General features: G+C 48.2%; 1 protein-coding gene across 2 annotated transcripts in view; it reads left to right on the top strand.

The window, feature by feature from the left end:
- Positions 1 to 10,997, top strand: part of PTGIS (prostaglandin I2 synthase) — a 44,337-nt gene extending 33,340 nt beyond the window's left edge. For both annotated transcript variants that reach the window (XM_082671147.1, XM_082671146.1), the window contains exons 7-10: positions 2,207 to 2,375; positions 3,327 to 3,508; positions 5,015 to 5,166; positions 7,649 to 10,997. In XM_082671147.1, coding sequence (XP_082527273.1) covers positions 2,207 to 2,375; positions 3,327 to 3,508; positions 5,015 to 5,166; positions 7,649 to 7,793 — 648 coding nt within the window. In that variant the 3' untranslated portion in view covers positions 7,794 to 10,997. The remainder of the gene's footprint in view (positions 1 to 2,206; positions 2,376 to 3,326; positions 3,509 to 5,014; positions 5,167 to 7,648) is intronic.
- The last annotated feature ends 9,340 nt before the right edge of the window (positions 10,998 to 20,337 follow it).

Below are 20,337 nucleotides of genomic sequence, written 5' to 3'. Positions count from 1 at the left end.
CCTTGTTTCCCACGCCTGCTTTGTAATTAATGAGCGGTGGCCCCCATCTGACCATCTGGGCAGGTAAAATGGCCTTGGCACTGAGTTAACCCAAAGCTGAATTATTTATCGCCTGCATTCCCCTGGCTGTTTAAGTGATGGACAGCAAGTGACCTTGCTTGTTTCAGCCAGACCTGAGGCTCTGGAGGAAATCTCAGAGAGAGTCCAAGGCCTCCATCGGTTCTCGAACCCGAGGGAGGGGCTGGTGAGAGAGGGAGACCACTTCTGAACACCTACCGTGTGCTCAGCCTGTGGGAGTCGCTCGTATTCCTTGTGGCCGCCCCAGGAGTGGGCACGTATTTATTCCCATTTTACCAAGAGGGAGGTTCTGAAACCCAGAGAGGGGAGTGGCTTGTCCAGGGTCACAGGAAGTGGGCAGCTGGGATTTGAACCCAACTCTGCCTGGTCCTGGTCCTGGGCTGTGCCAGCCCACCTCCAAGCCTGCCTTGGAGGTCCCCAGCCCAAAGGAACATAGATGTTTATTTGACAGATACCACTGAGCCCCCCACAATCTGCTGGGCAGTGGGGAGGGACTAGGGCATGCTTAGTTTTCCTTTTCAGTAAGAAGGTGTGATAACGGTGCCTGCTTGATAGGAAGATTGAATGAGGGCACCTGGCACCTCTAAATTCATGGCAGCTAAAGAGAAAGAAAATCTGTTTCACCATCATGGATGCCTTTGTGCATTTATTTTCTGCCTCTCTCCCCTCCCAGCTTCTGTCCCAGAGGAAACCTCAGTTGCCAGGTTCTTGAATCTCCTTCTAGAGATGGTCTGTGCTTCCTCATATATATCCCTCTTTAAATGTACACACAAATGGTAGCACGATGAGGCCCCGTCCCGCATCTTGGCTACTGTCCCATATCGGCACGCACAAAGTCAGCTCCTTTTTAGCAACTTCCGGTGTCATCATCCTATGGATGGGTCATCCTTTATCACACTGATCTCCTATTGAGGTTGCTTCCAATCTTTCCCTGTTACATCAGCACCGTGAGAAATATCCTTGTGCAAATGTCCTTTCGTCCATGTGCAATAGCGTCTGTCATTGAATTTCTGGGTAAACATGATATGTGATGACTCCTTAATATTCCATTATTAAGATTGGATAAGATAGTCATTTATGGTAGACAAATATCTTCCTCCAAATCGAGGTTAATTGGTATTCCAACCATATCTAGAGTTCATTTAAGGATACCCCATCATATCTTAGCCACATGCTGAATACCGGAGTATTAAAATATTGAGCCAAGGCTGAAGTCTTGGGGCAAGAAATTTTATCCGTTTTCCTAATTATTTACCTATTGGGAAGTTTTACATAATTTTTGTTCAAGAAACTAATAGCTTTCACAGTCATCATTGATTATTGCTGCTTTGCTATATATGCACACAATACTCAAATGTTTGAAAGCAAACGTTCAGATTTTGTACCAGTTTCTTATTATTGCATAACAACCAACCACAAAAACTCGGTGGCATACCTTGATGAGCGTTTATTTAACTCACCTGTCTGTGGGTCTGCTGGGAGTCAGCTGGTCTAGACCAGGCTCGGCTGGACAGCTCAGCTCTGCTCCGGGTGTTTCTCATCTTCCTCTTGGGACCAGCCAGCTAGCCGGGCAAGTAGAAACCCACAAGGTCTCTTAAGGCCTAGACTTAGCACTGCTGTTCTGTCAATTCTGCCTCGTTCTATTGGCCTAAGCAGGTCACATGGCTCAGCCCAAATCCAAGGGGCTGAGGAAATACGCTCTGCCCCTTTAATGTGAGGAAGTGCAGAGTCACACGGTAAGAAGCATGCATGCAGGGAAGGTTGGGGAATTGGGGCTAAGGATGCATCCATCCTCAGATGTTAACAGTAATCTTAACTGATATACTTTGTACTGACATTTTCGCTGATTAGCTATGGAGGTTTCCTGTGTGACCTCAGATCAATGATTTTGCTCAAGGTCAGGGATGCCAAGAGTGGCCTTGAAGCAGGCATTGGGCTAGGCCAAAGCCACCAGAGCATATTTGGGCCGTGTCCTGAGGCCGAAGATAGACATGGGTCCTCAGGAGTGGGAAGCCAGGCCTCCCGGCCCCAGTGCCTTGGCCCAGGCTGTGTCTGTGGCACAGACTGGTGAGCTCCCAGCCCAGCTTTGCGCTCTTGATGCTGTAACGGGGGCGCCTTCTCGTTTCAGGGGAACATGGGTCCTGCCGCCTTCTGGGTCCTGCTCTTCCTTCTCAGGACCCCCGAGGCTCTGGCTGCTGTCCGCGGAGAGCTTGAGCCTATGCTCTTGCAAGTAGAGCAGCCCATTTCGCAGATGACCGCCCTCCCACAGAAGGTTTTGGACAGCATGCCTGTGCTTGGTGAGACAGTCAGACCCTCCAAGACAGCCCCAAAGGCCAGGGCATCATGGGCCCCCAAGCCCGCCCTCCCCGTCATGGGTTCCCAGCGTCCACGGTCCATCGGTGTCCTCTGACCTAGGGTCCCCCTGGGCCTCCTGTCTTCATAGACCTGGCATCTCCATGCCCTGGTCTCCACTACCCATGTTCCATGGTCTCAGTGGGAGATTTTTTGTTGCAAGTGGCAAAACACCTAACTTAAATGGGCTGAAGCAGAAAAGGGACTTCATGTGGGGCAGGTAACTAAAAAGTCTAGAGGGACTGGCTTCAGGCACAGGTAGATCCAGGTGCTTTAGCAATGCCATCAGGTCTTTGTCCATCCTCAGCCTCATTTTCCACTGGGTTGACTCCAGTCTCAGGCTGGCAAGATGGCTGCCAGTGGCTCCGGGCTGATGTGTTCCCGGCTCTGGGAGGGTGTGCTTCTCTGCAACGTTCCTACCCAGAGCCCCAGGAATGTGTCTCTTTGGCTCTCTTTGGGTCATGTGCCCATCTGGAGCCAATCATGGGTGCTCTGATTAGTGAAATCAACAGCCCAACCCCTGAGAGTGGGGGAGGGGATGGTCCCCAGAAGAAAGCAGGGAACTGTTTCCAGAAACGGAATGTATGCTGGGCAGGCAGACACAACCAATATGGCTGGCCCTGCTCTTTCCCTAGCCTGCTCTGGTATCTCCCTGGAAGATACCTTCCCTCACAGCTTCTTTTAGGGTCAGACCCAAACCTTCATGTCCAAAGTCTCTGAAGACTGCAGCAATCACATCTCATCACTTGGCCATTTTGGGTCTTGCTTTGTGATGGTGGGCAAGTCATGCACCCTCTCTGAGCCTTTCCACCTGCCTCTGTAAAATGAGAGCTGGGGGTGGCATTCGAGTGGGGAAGAGGGCAGTGCTGAACCCCCCTTTTACCTGCCCTGTGCAGACAGCGTGCTGAGTGAGAGCCTCAGGCTCACCGCTGCACCCTTCATCACCCGCGAGGTCGTGGTGGACATGGCCTTGCCCATGGCAGATGGGCGGGAATTCACCCTGCGATGTGGCGACCGCCTCCTCCTCTTCCCCTTCCTGAGTCCCCAGAAGGACCCGGAGATCTACACAGACCCAGAGGTAAAAGGCAGACCAGGGGCTGTGGGGGAGGATGAGTGGCTTCAGGATCTGTCCTATCTGAGTGGCAGCCAGTTCTGCTCTTGTTTGCTGGGGAACCTTGCCCCGATCACTTCATCTCTCTGTATCTCTGTTTCCTCACCTGTGAAATGGACCTCAGAATAGCACCTGCCTCACAGGGTTGTCAGGAAGATTAAATGTGATCATGTAACCAAGATCTTCATAGCACCTGGCACACACTAAGCGCTTTGCAGGGGACAGCTGAGCAGTTTTTCCTGTTTTCAGAATGTTATAATGTCAGCTTCCCAGCACTTTTACCTCTCCCTGGAATTTGAGATGGGGCAAACTTTTACAATTTTTAACAGGTTTGGATGTTTTCTGTGTGCCAGGTTCTGTGCTGTGCATCCATGCCTCCATCCAACCATCCATCCATCCATCCATCCACCCAACATCCATCCATCCACCCAACATCCATCCATCCATCCATCCATCCATGCATCCATCCATCCACCCAACATCCATCCATCCATCTATCCATCCATGCAACCATCCATCCATCACCTCACCCTTCCACCTGTCTATCCACCAGTCCATTCACCTGTCCTTCCACCCGTCCTTCATTTAGCACCTACTCTGTACAACAAAGCCCTATGCTCAGACACAATCCTCACATTACCACTCTACAATGTAACCAAAGGAAATTGGCCTTCTCTTTTTTAAAAATAATTTTAATTTCTTTTATTTTAAATTGCAAAAGTAATATATACTTATAAGATAGAAATATAGACATATATATTTAAAAGTAAAAACTTATCTTCATTCCACTTCCTCTCCAGTTCCACAGGGTTCTCTAACAGTGGTTGGGAGCGTGTCCTTTAGATAATATTTATGCCTTTACAGACATACACACAACACACACACATATGAATAGGCAGGTGTGTAGTACAGGATCACACAATACATGTTATTCCAACACTTTCTTTTTTCATTCAACAACCAGTCCTTTTATTATTTTTCTTAATTAATTAATTTATTTGTTTTTATTTTTGGCTGTATTGTGTCTTCATTGCAGTGCGTGGGCTTCTCATTGTTGTGGCTTCTCTTGTTGTGGAGCACAGGCTCTAGGCGTGAGGGCTTCAGTAGTTGTGGCGCGCAGGCTCAGTAGCTGTGGCGCACGGGCTTAGTTGGTCCACGGCATGTGGGATCTTCCTGGAGCAGGGCTCGAACCCGTGTTCCCTGCATTGGCAGGCAGATTCTTAACCACTGCGCCACTAGGGAAGCCCTCAACAACCAGTCTTAAAAGTTCTTTCCATGTCAGCACACACAGACCAAGCTCAACATTATAAAGAGCTGCCATAATTTTTAACCAGTCCCCTATCAGTTGGGCTTTACATTATTTCCAGTTTTTCTCTCTTATAAACAAGACTGTGATGAACATCCTCATACATTTTTCTTTGTCCATGCCTATTTTGGGGGTGGCATCAGAAAGGGACCTTCTTCCTATTTCAGGTATTTAAATACAACCGATTCCTGAACCCTGATGGATCAGAGAAGAAAGACTTTTACAAGGATGGGAAGCGACTGAAGAATTACAGCATGCCATGGGGAGCAGGGCACAACCAGTGCCTGGGGAGGGGTTATGCCGTCAGCAGCATCAAACAGTGAGTACCGGGCACGGGGAGCCGAGTGCCTCACAAATTCTCCTCCCTGGGCCCCAAGAGCCTTGGCCTTCGGATCACAAACAGATTGGACCAGGGGTTATGACATCCGCCTGTCCTTCTGTCCAGCTGGGTAACCTTCTGTGCCTCTGTCTCCTCAACTGTAAAATAGGAGTACTGATCATACTACATCCCAGGGGTGTCGGGACAAATGAAGTGGACTTTCTAGGTACTTTAGCCACTGCCTGGCTTATTGTAGGTATTTGATAAAAGTTATTATTTGTGATTACTAATATTACTATTATTAATGTTTAGGCATTATGCTAGTGAGTGGGCACATTACATTAAGCTTTTGGCCTCAGCTTTCTCAACAGTAAAATGGAGATAATAATACAGTTGGTTCTGCTCTAACGCTTCATGTGCATTGCTAAAAATCCCCACACCATGGGAAATCACAAAGTAAAAACCACAGGATTGTGGGGGAAATAGGGCTGGGGCCCAACCCTCAAAAACTTCACCAGTGACACACACACAAGAAGATATGCACCTAGGAAAATACAGTAGTATAGGTTTACACATGTTAAATGGAATAAACAGAAATACCTAAGTGCTCCAATAAATATGGTGCTTTACTTTGAAAACAACCTGACGTTTGCCATGCAAGTGGGCATTGGATGGAGCTGTGAGTTACGATGACGCCTGGGAGGAGGGTTATCTGAGGTCAGACGCCTGAAGGGAATGGTGTGGGTCACCACCCACTGGTGTGTGCGTTTTGTGAATTCCTGCTGAGCTTGGTTCAGCTGGGTGCAGTTTTTCATTCTCCCAGTGTTTCTTGCAGATGAAATGACCACAAGCAAATGTGAAATTTGTGTTACGCTTCATTCTTGCCCTAATAGATCAATCCCACTGGAACAAATGCACATGTTCAAAACAAGTGTTGCAGCAGAACCGACTGAAGTTCCCACTCCATAAAGTTTTTGGACAGATAAAAAGAGATAATGGATATGAAATGCTTAGCACTGTGTCTGGAACATAGTGTTCAATAATTGAGCTAATTTGTTATTATTTTAATCTCAGTTAATTGTCATGATACCTGCCAGCTGGTCAGTCTATCACTGACTCCAGAGGTCAAATCATTCCTCACGGTCAGGCACCTGATGGAGTGGAGGTGCCAGGATCCAAATCCAGGTGTGGGTACAGATACCTCCCCCCCCCCCACCCATATAAACTCACCCTCTACCATCCTGCAGCTTCAGAGCTGGAATGGATACATCCCACCTTGTTGACCTTCTTTGACCAGATGGAGAAACCGAGGCCCCGAGTGGGAAGAATCACACGCCCTTAAGAGGCAGAGCCCAGGGACTTCCCTGGTGGTCCAGTGGTTAAGACTCTGTGCTTCCACTGCAGGGGGCATGGGTTCGATCCCTGGTAGGGGAACTAAGATCCCATGGCCAAAAAACAAAAGGCAGAGCCCAGGTGTGCGCCCAGCTCTCCTGCCCAGAACGTTGACATTGCTCTGTCCTCATCTTCCCTCTTTTTCAGTCGTTCAATAAGATTAGAGAATCCCTGCCATGCATTCTGTCCGGCATTGGGCATCTGGTTCGCTCTGGGAGCAGGTGGTAAGGTCCAGAGTAGTAGAGGATCCAGCCTGACCTTTATTAACACAGGTGGTGGTAAGATAAGGCAGGTGGAACCCGTTCACGTCAGGTGGGGCTGCCACCACATTTCGGGGCCCACTGATGACATCATCACGTGGTTTGTGTACTTACTAGGACAGCTTTCCAGAAGGTGGCAGTAAAGAGTGCCTGCCTGCTCTTGCAAAGCTGGTATATTCTAACAGTTTTCCCCAGACAGCAGTAAGATATCTGGAGGGAGGGGTGCCTGCTTCTGATCTCACAAAGGCAGCTGTGGCTCAGCAGCAGCCCAGACGAGGCAGACGGTTCCAGGAGTTTGGTGGGGGTCTGGGCTGCGTATGGTGGGAAGAATCAACAAGGGTCACTGTCCGTGTTAATCACAAGCTAGGCTGTGCTCTGCTGTGTCAAACGACCTCCAAGTCTCAGTGGCTCGTATAACAAAGGTTTAGTTCCCACTCACACAACGTTGGCTGTGGGTTTGGGGGGGCTCTTCGCCTCCGTGCAGGGACTCAGGGGCCAGGATCTTCCCATCTTCCCACTCCATCGTCTCAGCATGGAACCCACACAGCTGCCAGGCAGTAGAGAAAGCTGGAGAGTCAGGCACTAGCTCGGAAATGCTTTGATGTGGAATTGACCCACGTCACTCCTGCCCACAGGCCGTCAGCCAGGACTCGGGAGCTCCTGGGCTGGTGAGCAGGAAATGCCTGTGCTCTGCTCTCGCGCCCTCCTTTCCCACTTTAACCAAAGTGAGAGCTGGGGTGAGACCCAGGAGGACGCCATTGCTTTCCTGCCTGACTCCAAACAGGCCTCCCACTCTCCCCCTTCACGCCTTCAACACTGTCTCTCTGCAGATTCGTGTTCCTCGTGCTGGCGCGCTTTGACCTGGAGCTGATCAGCCCGGACGTGGAGATGCCCTTGTTTGACCTCAGCAGGTACGGCTTCGGGCTGATGCAGCCGGAACACGACGTGCCTGTCCGTTACCGCATCCGGCCTTGAGCTCCGGGGCAGATGGGACTCCACGCACCCAGCCTGACCCTAGTCGCCCAACATTCTGTGCCTGCGTTCGGCCTGGGTACAGAGCTTTGAACACCCAACGGTGCCAAGCGTTATCCCTTCCCTACTGTTTTTCCTAGAAGGCTGTGTCTGGGGGAGGGGAAAGTAGGGGAGTGAAGAAAAGACACCAAAAGCTCTGCGGATTATCTGCTGCAAAGGTTAAGTTCCAAAATGAGGCTCTTTCCGCTCCCAGCCCCTCTTGCCCCTCTCACCTTTAGGATACCCACTAAAGCTCGGGCAGACAGGGCACAACTAGGAGACCCCACTGCTCTGCCCCCAGCCCCCACGGGCTGCCGTCCAAGGCCCTGACAGTGGTGCCATCCAGACCCTAACCAGTCCGAGCAGATGCTGGCCACTAAAAGGCCATTTGGGCCTGGCAATGCGTCTGTTGAAATAAACTCTGTCCCCAAATTTTTATTAAACTACCTAAAGCCAAAGAGTCTCTTACACTATCTGCTTTCCTAGGCGCCCCACTTGCTAGACACTTCCCCCATCTCTCCGTTCACACCGATCCTTGAGAAAATGCTGGAGGGTTTCCCGATGCTGGTGCATCCCCAGTGTGGAGTGGGGGCAGCCTCCAGATGATGGGCTCTGAGGACCAGGCTTCTGTGCGTTACAGTTATGGGCTCCAGACGGGGTGGGTGTTCCCAGCGCTGGGACTCAGGCAGGGAGTTAGCAAGACACAGCCCCGACTGGATGGCCCCAGTGAGAGGAAGCGGCCAGGGCTCCTGGGACTGGTCAAGCCAAAGAAGAGGAGGTGTTGGTTTCCTACATTCTAGCTTAGAAGCTCCAGCTGTGGGCCCCGTCCAGATTGCAGGCCTGTTTTGTTTGTCCTACATTTAAAAAAAAATACATTAGTGTTATCTTGTCATCTTTGGAAAAGTTGATTCAAAATGTCCAGCTTCTCTTGAAAACTTGAAAGATCTGTCCACACTGGGCCCATATTCCCAAGGGCAACCACTGGCCAGAGCTCAGTAGCAGCTGTCTCCCTACCGGGGGCCTGTGGGCTCTGGTTCACCAGGATTTCTACTTGGTCTGCTTTTCTAGTCACAGCACCTCCTGTCCCCCGAAGACACCCAAGTTTGAGAACCCTGTTCCTACTCTTAGAGGTGATATTGTAGGAGGTGGTGGGAACCCGCTGATTGGTTCTCAGACCAATGGTCCATCCTATCCTGGGTGCACCACCCTTTGATCGAACAGATCAGTGATGAAAACTTGCCTTTGCATCAGCTTTAGGAAAAAAAAAAGATCAAAAAGAAAAATTGCCTGGAAACTTTTATTATGATGACAAGTATTAATATTAGGTCCTGTTTATTGAGGACCCTCTAAATGCCTGTGACAGGAACAGTAGATATAGTATTTCTACTTTTCACGGCATCTCTGCAAAGAGAGGATGGTTATGCCCTCTTTATAGTTGAGGAAATGGGCTCAGAGAGGTGAAGTGACTTGCCCAGAGTCGCACAGCTTGTAAGCTGATAGAATTTTGCAAACAGACTTACTGTCCCAGTAGCAAATGCTAGATGGGTGGCTCTGTGCTCTTTGGGCTCAATGGGTTGGTGGACCGGCAGTTCTGTTTGGCATCAGAGAGCTGACAGAGCCAGAGACACCCATGGGTGGATGCATCTCATGAGATGTGGACACGCATACACACATATAGCTAGGTCCCTGTAGCTTTAGCTGGAGCGAGAAGGGAGGACCTGAGATCTCTGAATGTTCCAGGGGCTAGTCTCTTCTCAGGGCGGCACCGGGGCTTGGGGGCTTCCCTGGCCCTCAGCCTCCAGGCGGCCCTAGGATTCCCAGACAGGCACTGTGATTGGCAGGAGGCGGGATATCCCCAGGGAAACCCATCTTCACGCCTGGGTGACCCCCACTGCCTCCTGCTTCTTAACTCTGCAGGAAATCAGGGCTGGCAGCCTCCTGTGGGAGGACGGAGCCAGTTTCCATGGCAACCCTCAGCTGCCTCTTCCTTCCTGGCTTGGAAGGGAAGGGAGGAGGCCGCAGAAATAGCTCCAGGAAGATCTCTGGTACGTGGCTGCTACCCTGGTGTGCTGGGGAAAAGCCCTTCTGATTTCCCCCTTCCAAATCAGGGCTGCTTTGTCACTGAGACTAGATTCTCACCTGTGTTCAAAAAAGGGCCTTTTCCCTTTAAAGGTGACACCTTGGAGCCACAATCATTAGGAAGAGACGATTCTCCCACCAGGCAGCTCCAGCTGGTATCAGAGATATTGAAATACAGCTTGGGAGACAATGCTTTAAACCCACCTTTGTTTCAATCTTTATTATTTTTTCTTTCTTCTTTTAAAAAATATAAGCTATAGAGAAAAGAGGGAGAGAGGAGTGGGTTAGCTCCTTGCTACAAGTTATTTAGGAAGGTACCCAGATGTCGTTGTATTTCTTCATACTTTGTTTTAGAATCACAAAATTGCAGGACCTATGTCAGAAATATTCTTAGGTTGACCTAAGGGAGTGTTTCTTTACCATCATCGTGATTATTATTTTTTGCTATATTTTGTATTGTTATTTACCAGGTATTTTCCTTTAAACAGTCTCATTTTTTAAACTTAAATTTGTTTAAAAAGGGGACTTTTTTTCCTCTGCCGGTAACAACATGTATCGCTTGCTGCCAGAAATAGAAAGTGACTGAAAAAGAAATCTGCTGGGGAGGGGTCCTCTGTGCTGGTGTCACCAAGGCTCGGAGCCTGAGCTCTGTCTCTTCTCTGTTACAAAATGAAACAAACACATGTTTGAGTGGCGTTAAGGCCACGCCAGCACCACCCTGAGACTCTGTCCATGACAGTCACAGGGTGGGGGGAAGGGAGAGAAAGAGGAGTAGGCTGCCCACCACATGGGCGTGCATTACGCCTGGTGCGAGGGCTGCCCAGGGTCATCTCCTGCCACCAGTGGGTCCCGCCCACAGTGAGCTGGGGACATCCCACCTGCCCATTCTCCAGATGGAAAAACAAGCTTGGAGAGATGAATCCTCTGGCTCAGCGTCACTGATTTGTGTGTTTGTTGTTTCTTAAAGACGGTGTTTCGTGAGTAGCAGTGATTTTTCCACCTTGCTGTTTTAACAAAGAATTCTATTTTTATATAATATTATCGAGTCGAAATGTGCTGAAAGACATTAAATCACCCTTGTTTGTGGAACTGCCTCTGAGTGTGATTCAGATTGAGAGTTGGCTGTGTCCAGAATAGCGAGGTTAGTGCCTGGGACGGGAGCACAGAGTCCGTATGTGCCTGGCTCTGGGACAGGGCCTTTCATGGACAGAATCAAGTCGCACCTCCAGCCACCCTCCAGACCATATATTATTATCTCCATTTTTACAAAGGAGGAAACTGAGGGTCAGAAAGTGAAGTGGCTGGCCCAGGATCTTGTGGTTAATAAGTAGTAGACACGGGATTCAAATGCAGGCCTCCCTGCTTCCTGAGACCATGTTCAGGATCTTTCTATCAACAATCCTTCTGATGGCAGAGGAGGGACCGGGTACCCTTAGCGGATTTTGGGGAGGAGGCTCACAGCCCAAAGTAAGGCAAGCAAAAAAGTGTCTTACAAGTTCACTAAATGTTACCTATCCTTCATGCAGATATATGCATTTATTTTAATATTAAAAAGAAGAGAAGATTTTTTTTTTTTTTTTTTTGTGCCACACCGCACAGCATGCAGGATCTTAGTTCCCTGACTAGGGATAGAACCCAAGCCCCCGGCAGTGGAAGCTTGGAGTCCTAACCACTGGACCACCAGGGAATTCCCAGGAAGAAATGAATTATATTAGCTTTGGGAAAAATTGAAAAGGGAAAATCATTTTTTTCTCTCAAATCTTTGAGTAGAAATAATGTCCTGGTACTTCCCTGGTGGTCCAGCGGTTAAGACTCTGTGCTTCCACTGCAGGGGGCACAGGTTCCATCCCTGGTCTGGGAACTAAGATCCCACCTGCCGCTCAGCTTGGCCAAAAAAAAAAAAAAAAAATAGTGTCCGGAGGCAAATGTCCTTCATCTGTGGGGGGCCATGGAGGCACAAAGTAACACAGCAACATTTTATATGTTAAAATGTTTACATTCAACACAGCAGACATTTCTTTCTCTCTCATGCAGATGCAGGAGATCAGAGGTGGTGTGGCATCTCCACAGTCACCAGGCCTCTTCCTTTGGTCCCTCCAGCATCTGTAACCAGTGCTTTCCACCTCAGGGACCAGTGTGGCTGCTTGAGCTCCAGCCATTTTGTCCACATTCCAGCCAGCAGGAAGGGGAGAGAAGGAAAGAGGGGAAAAACCTGTTTCTATCTGATTGGTCACAATTTAGTCACATGATACTCCTTACTGCATAGGAGGCTGGGAAATGTAGTCTTTCTCTCCAGGAGACCAATATGTGCCTGCAGAAGGGCACTGCACCCCAGCTTGACAAGTGCTGCATTATGCTCTTCTGTTTACCAGTCATGGTCTGAGCCGCATGCAGGGCCAAAGGGACAACATTTGGCTTTTCTGAGCCATTGAGTTTCTATCAGAGGTCTGCAGCTCCAGGACTTTGACCTTTCAGACCCCTGTACTATAAAAGTCAAGAGAAAGACTCCAGAGTTTTATTTTGCCAGGTAAGGACATTAAGAAATACATTTGTCATTTGCTTCCACTGTCAGTCTATGAAAGGACATTTGAATACCCCTAACACAGAAAGGTAGGTTCCATATCAGAATTAATACAACCACTCAAGAGTTGGTATTAAATAGCTCGAAAGTGGAAACAACCCAAATGTCCATCAACTGATGAGTGGATAAACACAATGTGGTATATTCATACAATGGAATACTGTTTGTCAACAAAAAGGAATGAGGTACTGGTACCTGGTACAATATAGATGAATCTTGAAAACATATTCTGAGCGAAAGAAGCCAGTCACAAAAAGCTACGTATTGTATGGTTCCATTTATGTGAAATGTCAGAATCGGTAGATCAATAATGACAGAAAGTAGGTTAGCAGTTTTGAGGGGTTAAGGGGCGGGAGGTATGGGGAGAAATAAAGAGTGACTACTAAAAAGTATGAGGGGCTTGTCATGTATTGTGCCCAGTTTGGAGGCTCTGAACACAGCAGAAACGGAGACCTCAGAGGTTCTAAAACAGCCTTTTATATCCTGAAGTTAAAAATCAGGTCAACTACTTCTTTGCTTAAAACCCGTCAATGCTCTTGCTATGAAATCCAGAAACCTCCAGACAACCCTCACCTACACGGTTTTTCTCTCCTCCTCTGTTTTTCTTTCCTACTCCTTTTCAGCCCATTCTTGCCCTTATACACTCTGCCCTGGCCACACCTGCCGTCTTCCATCTCCTTCAACCCTCCCACCTGCCCCAGGGCCTTTGCACCTGCTCTCCCTTCTATATTTATGGTTTGGTGATCACTCTGACTTAAGACTCACCAGCACCATCACTCTCTCAGGAAGTTCTTGAGCTGAAATCGCTGCCTCTCCTCCCCATTATTCTTATTCTCACACTTTTACTTATTTCCTTCACATCGAGTATCAATATTAGATTATTTTTAAATGTCTCTGGTTATGTCTCCCATTTAAATGGGAGCTCCAGGACAGCAGGTTGGTTTCACCACTGTTGGATTCCCAACATGCAACCTAAGCTTGGCACCTAATAGGTGCTTGGGAAATATGTGCTAATAAGTGAAAGAATGGCCTTTTTCTCATCTTGGGAGAGATTGTCATTTATCTTGGACAATGAGGAGTCATAAAGCATTATAAGTAGGGGAGCGATGTGGTCAGACTTGTGCCTTTAAAGGTCAACCCTGGTTGCAGCAGGGACGTTGGATTCAAGGAAGTATAAAATGAGGGAAGGGAGATGAGAGAGGAGGCAGATGAGGTCAGGACAGAGTGGACGAGGGCGATGGAAAGGAAGTAGGAGAGTGATCAGTCTCCAAAGGGCAGGAGGGCTGGACTTAATGATATCTTAGGAGAATCGGTTAATTAGCCCTTGATCTCTGTGGCTTTTATTTCCTCCTTTTGCTGACTCACTCCTTTTCTACTGCATCTTGGAGTTCCCAGGCTTTTCTGTGGGGAAGAGGTATTAGTTTACCTCTAATTGCTCTGTTGGAAGCCCATGCCTCAGTCCATCCTTACCCTGTATTTCATCATTGTTTGACCACAGACCCTGGAAGCCAGTGGCTTTGGCAAAGTCCAGGCCATGAAGGGGCTCAATGGACTACGTGCAGGTTTACCTATCTCCCTCTGTGGGGACCCTCTGGTCGTGTCCACACTTCCTCCCAGGGAGGGAGCTCAAGAGACCATGCCACAGCTTAGCACAGAGCATTGTGTGTAGGAAACACCCCAAAATGTTAGGTGGTAGATGGGTGGGAATGGCTGAGAAAGTGGGTAGGGTGGCTGGGTGGATGGGTGAGTGGGGGGTAGATGCATGAATATTTGGGCTGGATGAGTGATTGGGTGGTGGGATGAATGAGTATGTAGATGCATGGGTGGGTAGATAGTAGGTGGATGAGTGACTAGGTGGGTAAGTGATTGGGCATATGGATGGATGGATGGATAGACTGATCGATGGATAGATAGATGGACGAGTGAATGGGTAGATAGAGAGGTGGATGGAAAGACAGATGGTATATGGATGGGTAGATGGCTGGATAATGATAGATGGGTGAATGAGTGGGTAGAAAGATGGATAGTGGATAGAATATGTGAATGAATGGAAAGAAGGATGAGTGAGTGAATGAGTGCATGGATTGATGGGTGAGTGGGTAGATAAGTGGGCGGGTGTATAGTTGGATAGTTTGGTGGCTGAGTATATGGATGGATGAATGGGTGGTTGGGTTGATGGGTAGGTGGTGAGCAAAAGATAAAATGGAAAAATGTTTGGGTTGGTCAGAAAATCAAGCTCACCCACTTTCCGGGAACCTGGACCAGGAACCCCAGGGCTTGATAAAGGTAATCAGGCTAGATTGAAAAAGTACTAGAATCAGACATCTGGTCACTCAAAGACCATCCAACAGCTAATAGGTACAGTGCCTGGCATATAGTAACTGCGTAATCCACGTTAGCTGTTGTTACTGTGGTTGTCAGTATAGTTACTAAAGTTACATTAATGTGTACTTGCTAGTGTTAGGTATGGTGCTAAGCACTTCACATGCCTTATCTCATTAGTCCCACCAGCAACCCTGGGAGGTAGATTCTATCATTAACCCCATTTTACTCATGATTACGATTATGATTATTATTATTGGGACAAAAGAGAAACGGGCAAAAAGACTGGACTCCAAGCTGCTAGAAAAATCCCTGGGGCTACTGGAACTGTATCTGGGCAAGGCCACCGCATAGAGCAATTGTCCTGAGTGACAGCCACTCAGAGATGTCGATTATATCCCTTGAGCCTTTGGGTACCCTCATAACCGAAAACAATTATTCCTTCCCAAGGGTCTGTGGGTAGAGGGGAGAGGAGATTAATTAGTTTTGCTCAGTGCCCAGAAGTGGACATGTCTCTTGCCAGCCCAGCTTAGACGGGGATTCACTTGTATTTACATGGATGAATTGGGCTGACTTGACCTCATTCAGCCTCGGAGAAAACTCTCAACGCCTCTCAGTGGGAAGTCTGCCGAGAGGGCCTGAGCAGAAGATGGTTTGTGACCTAGTGCTGGTACTTGGCTGCCTACTTACTGGTTGACCATCAGGGTACTTACTGCACCTCCTGATGAGCTTTTTAGTTTTCCCATCTGTAGAATGAGATGGTTATACTTGAACTCAATGCAGGGCTCCTTCTCCGTAGAACATTCTAAGTTTTATTACTCTTTTTGCCCTGTTTCCTATAAGTACATTATAAGGAGATGGTAAACTTCTGGTTAGTGGAGAGAGAATTGAATCAGTTGGACTCTTTGGGACTTAAATGACAAAATCACAACACAATCTGGCCTAGGTAAGAAGGGGTATTTACTAGTTCCCATAAGTGGGAAACCCAGAGGCACTACCTTCAGGCATGGCTGGATCCAGGAGCTCTAATGACATTGACAGGACTCAGTATCTCAATCTCTGGGCTCTACAATCCCTTCTATTGGCTTTATTTCTAGATAGTCTCTCTGCTTATGACGGTGGAAAATTCTAAGAAATGAAGACCAGGTGCTTTCAAATAATTTATAGTCTTTTCATTTAGAACATAAAATTTCTAAATTGGGCACTATGCAGAGCCTGGGGAAACAGAGAGCGGCAAGACAACTTCTTTGGACTTCCTTGGCCTTTGTGTGCAACAAGCATGAACTTAAATTTATACCAAGACCAGGAAAGTAACATAAATAAGAAAAGTGTCTTGAGTGAGGAATATTAGGCAGGGGTGGAGACTGTAGCATAATAGAGAGCACATCCTGCCTAAAGGGGGTGGCTGTGGTTCAAGGCCAGCCACTCCTCTTGAGCCAGCTGTAATTGCCATGTTACACAGGAATGTGGGCCAGTGTTAATCAGTTCCTCTAATTTTTCAAGAGAAAACAGAAATCCAGATTTTCATGGAAATCCCTCTGATATTTAAATATTAACTAAAAAAAAAATCTGTGATGGCCACACAACAAAAGTCTGCAGATAACCAGCACATGACCTCTGCTATTTAGCACAGGGGATTGCCTAGAGGACTTGAACACTGCTTACATACTAACGATTTCTTTTAAAAAGATGTATACAAATATCAGTTTAGCTGACTTGAGACTGTGAAGCATCTCAGAGGGTCTCCTCATGAAAGGCTTGGAGTCAGAGAGGGGGCCCATAAGAGAACTCCTTGCCAGTTTTATTTCTTACCTTGCCCCCACCCTCACCAATAGGACTGGATACTCTTGGGGTCAGAGGTGTGTCTTATTCATAAGTTTCTTATATACCTTCATATAAGAGGATTTATTTATTCATTCAATAAATATTTATTGAGCATTTACTCTGTACCTGGCATTGTGCTGGGCACTATGGGAACAGTGTGGCAGACACTGTTGGTTGCCTACCCAACTTTAATCTTCACTTCTTCCTTGTTAAATAAACTTCAATTTTGTAAGAGCAGTAATTAGCCTAGCCCTAAGGGGTGAATCCTGTTTTCTTTGACAGTGATTGGTATAGGAGTGGCCATGTGACCCATGATATGGAACTTGGCAGAGATTTGGGGGGGGGGGCGGGGGCGGGTAAAAGCATAAAAGGGGAATTATTTTTGGCCACCTTGGCCATCTCCTTCTTTCTGCCTTTGAATATGGTTTTACGGAGACTTATGCCTGGAGTGGTGGCAACTATTTTGTGAATATGAGGCAACAAGCTTGGGACAAAAAGCCAATATATTGAAGAAGACAGAGAAAAAAAAAAATGGAAGAAGCCTGGGTCCTTAATAACATAGTTGAGCTGCTTAATCAACTCTCCTACCACCCTCCTCCTAAATTTTTATGTGAGATAATTAAATATCCTCATTCTTTAAGCTCCTGTTAGTAAAGTATTCTGTTACTTGAGAGGAGCAAGACAGACCACCTCCTGCCCTTGGATAACCTACGATCTATCAGATAATGAGAGCTAGCAACGAGTAAATGCTTTCTATAAATTCCTTATAATAATTTCCATCCTCCTTTTACACAGAAGAAAAAAATTGAGCCTCAGAGAGGTTTAACCACTTGCCCAAGGTCATTTTGCAAAAAATGGCACCAATCATTCTTACTCCAGAACTCACTCTTTGAGCCACTGGCAACACTTCCTTCTTAAGTTTGCACTGAATCCTTTGCACTGAGTAAATGTATGAACAAGTAGTAGCAACAGGGCTTTTGCTTAAAAGTTACAGAACTGTTTGCACTATCTGCACTTCTAACATCCAATTGTACACAGATGTTCTTTATCTGAATCTGGAGCCAGAGCCAGAACTTTGCAGGAATTGGGCCACCTGGAGTGACAAATCTGAATGACATGGAATATCTAGCACTGGCCTCGGACTTGGGGAGGACTCTCCCCTGTCAGAGCCCTGTAGCTATGAAATTGCCCAGCTATTCCCACCACTATCATCCCAGTCAAAACCCCATTATCTCTGGCCTGGACAGTTGCAGAAGTCTCATGATGGGTCTTCCTGCTGCTTCCTTTGCCGCCGCCCGATCCCTTTTGTCCCCCAAATCCCATAATGCACACAGCAGCTGGAAGAATCACTTTGAAACATATACCAGCACATGGAACTTCTCTGCTTAAAACTCTATCATGGCTTCCCATCACAATTAAGAAAAAAACCTCAAAAACATTCCTTAACCTTGAGAATAAAATCCCCAAAGGGCTCTGCCTGGCCTGGTTCCATCCACTTCTCTAACTTCCTTTCCCAAGCTCATTTCTATCTTAGGGCTTTTGCTTGTTTTGTTTCCCCTGCCTGTACCTGCATCCTCAGGACTTCACATGGTTGTCTTCTCCCTGCCTTCAGATTCTTGCCTTAGATATATCACCTCCTCCAGAAAGCCCTTCCTGCCTGACCACCCTATCTAAAGTTGCTGATACCTCTCCCAGTCATGCTGTATCACTTCCTCTCACTTACTTTTCTTCATGGCATTTAACACAATTCAAATGATCTGGTTTATTTTTTTACTTGTTTATTAACTGTATCCCCCACCAGAATATAAGTCCATGAGTGTAGAGACGGCCTGTTTTATTCTCACTGTATTTCCAGTGTTCAGAGTAGTACCTGGCACATAGTAGGTGCTCACTAATTACTGGTTGAGAGAATAGCATTTCCAGACTGGGAAATACCTTTGCCTTCTATTAAATTAATCTAAGGTTTCTCAGCCTTGGCGCCGTTGGCATTCAGGGCTGGAGAATTCTCTATTGTGGGGCTCCAGCCTGTGCACTGGAGGAGGTTTAGCAGCATCCCTGCCTCTACCTACAAGATGATGGCATCTTGGACACGGATCGTGATGATGGAGGTGACGAGAAATGAACAGATTAAAATATATAATAATATTATGTGCAACTCCATGGAAATGAATTCCTTAATTTTAGAAATGAAGGAAAGGGCCAGATGGGGAAGGATCTTACCTTAGGGCACTGTGGCTTGCTCAGTTTTTCTCCTCCAGAACAGGGGCTCACTGCTGTGTCCACAGCACCTATTTACTTACCATGCAGTAAATATGTATGTGAAAGCATAAATGAGTAAACATGGGGCCCAACTATAGCATCCTTAGGGAGGCCTTGCTCACTCCTCTAGGTAAATCCTTCCGTTTTTTATTCATTTCTGGAGTTTATTTGATCGATTCTGTCTCCCCCACTGGACAGGGAGCTCCAGGGGAGGACGTATTCTTTGTTGACCCTGGCACAGGGTCTGGCACACAGGAAGCTCTCAATAACCAGCTGTCCAAAGTGACATGAATGAATGATTGAATCACCAGGCTTTATAAGCTAGCTCACCCTTCACTCTCTCTTCCTGTCACCTTGCTTTATTTTTCTTCTTAGCAGTTATCACCAACTGCCACACTGGATATTTATTTGTTGATGTATGCATTGCTCACCTTCCCCTACTAGAATCTAGAATTCCATTCTAGAATTAGATTTTAGAATCTAGAATGGAAGCTCATGAAAGCAAGGGCTATTTAAAATTGCAATCTTCTCCCCCTACCCCTGCCTCTATCCCTCTCCTCTGCTTCATTATCCCCACTGCGCTTATCACCGTCTGACATATTCTTTGACTTTCTTGGTTTTGGTCTGTTTCCAACCAGCTCCACAAGGGCTGGACGTTTGCGTTTGGTTCACAGCTGTATCTCGGATGCTTCTCTTTGTGCCTTGCACACAGTAGGCGCTCAAGCCACGTTGTTGACCGGATGAAGGAAGCCGGGGTTGAGAGGCAGGCAGTGGAGGTAGCCCAGGTGGGAAGGGCCAAACCGCCGAAGACCCCAGCCCGCCCCGAGCCTCACCAACTGGCTGGCCCGGGCAGGCAGGAGTTAAGCGGCGCGCACGCTTCCGACCCGCAGGTGGCGCCGTCCCGCCTCGGTGCCCGACTCCGGGCGCTCAGAAGTGCGGGACAGAATCGCAGCGAGCGCGGAGCCGAAGCTCAGCCCCGACTTGTTGATCTCGCCCAAGCAGCCGCCACCGCTGCCGCGGGAGCAGGAGAAGGAGGAGGAGGCGCCGCCGCCCGATCCCGGTCTTGCCACCCGCGCCTCCAGCGCCCGTCCGCGCCCCCAGCCTCAGAGAGCGCGCTCCGGCCCCGCAGCGCCTGCTGCTCCGACGCGTCGCCTGCCCGTCCGGCGTAGGCCGGGCCCAGCCCGGCCCCGGGTCCGCCGCTGCCCGCGGGCGGGGGCGCCCGGGCGACCGCGGCGATGCGCGGTCCCTGGCCCCGGGAGGCGGCCACCCTGGGGGTGAGTGTTGGGGCGCGCGGCGGGGGCGCAGGGGGACACAGGAGGGGGGCTCGCCTGCCGCGGTTCGGCCTGTTGGTCCACGCAGGCTCCGCGGTTTCAGGCTGGCGGGTGGGGTGGGTGAAGGGCCTGGGCCCGGGGAGGTGCGCGATCCGCATTCTGGGGTGAGGGG

This window comes from Grampus griseus (assembly GCF_964374135.1).
Source record: "Grampus griseus genome assembly, chromosome: 14".
NCBI lineage: Eukaryota > Metazoa > Chordata > Mammalia > Artiodactyla > Delphinidae > Grampus > Grampus griseus.
The sequence above is the reverse complement of the archived record's forward strand: the minus strand, read 5'-3'. Positions and strand labels throughout refer to the sequence as shown.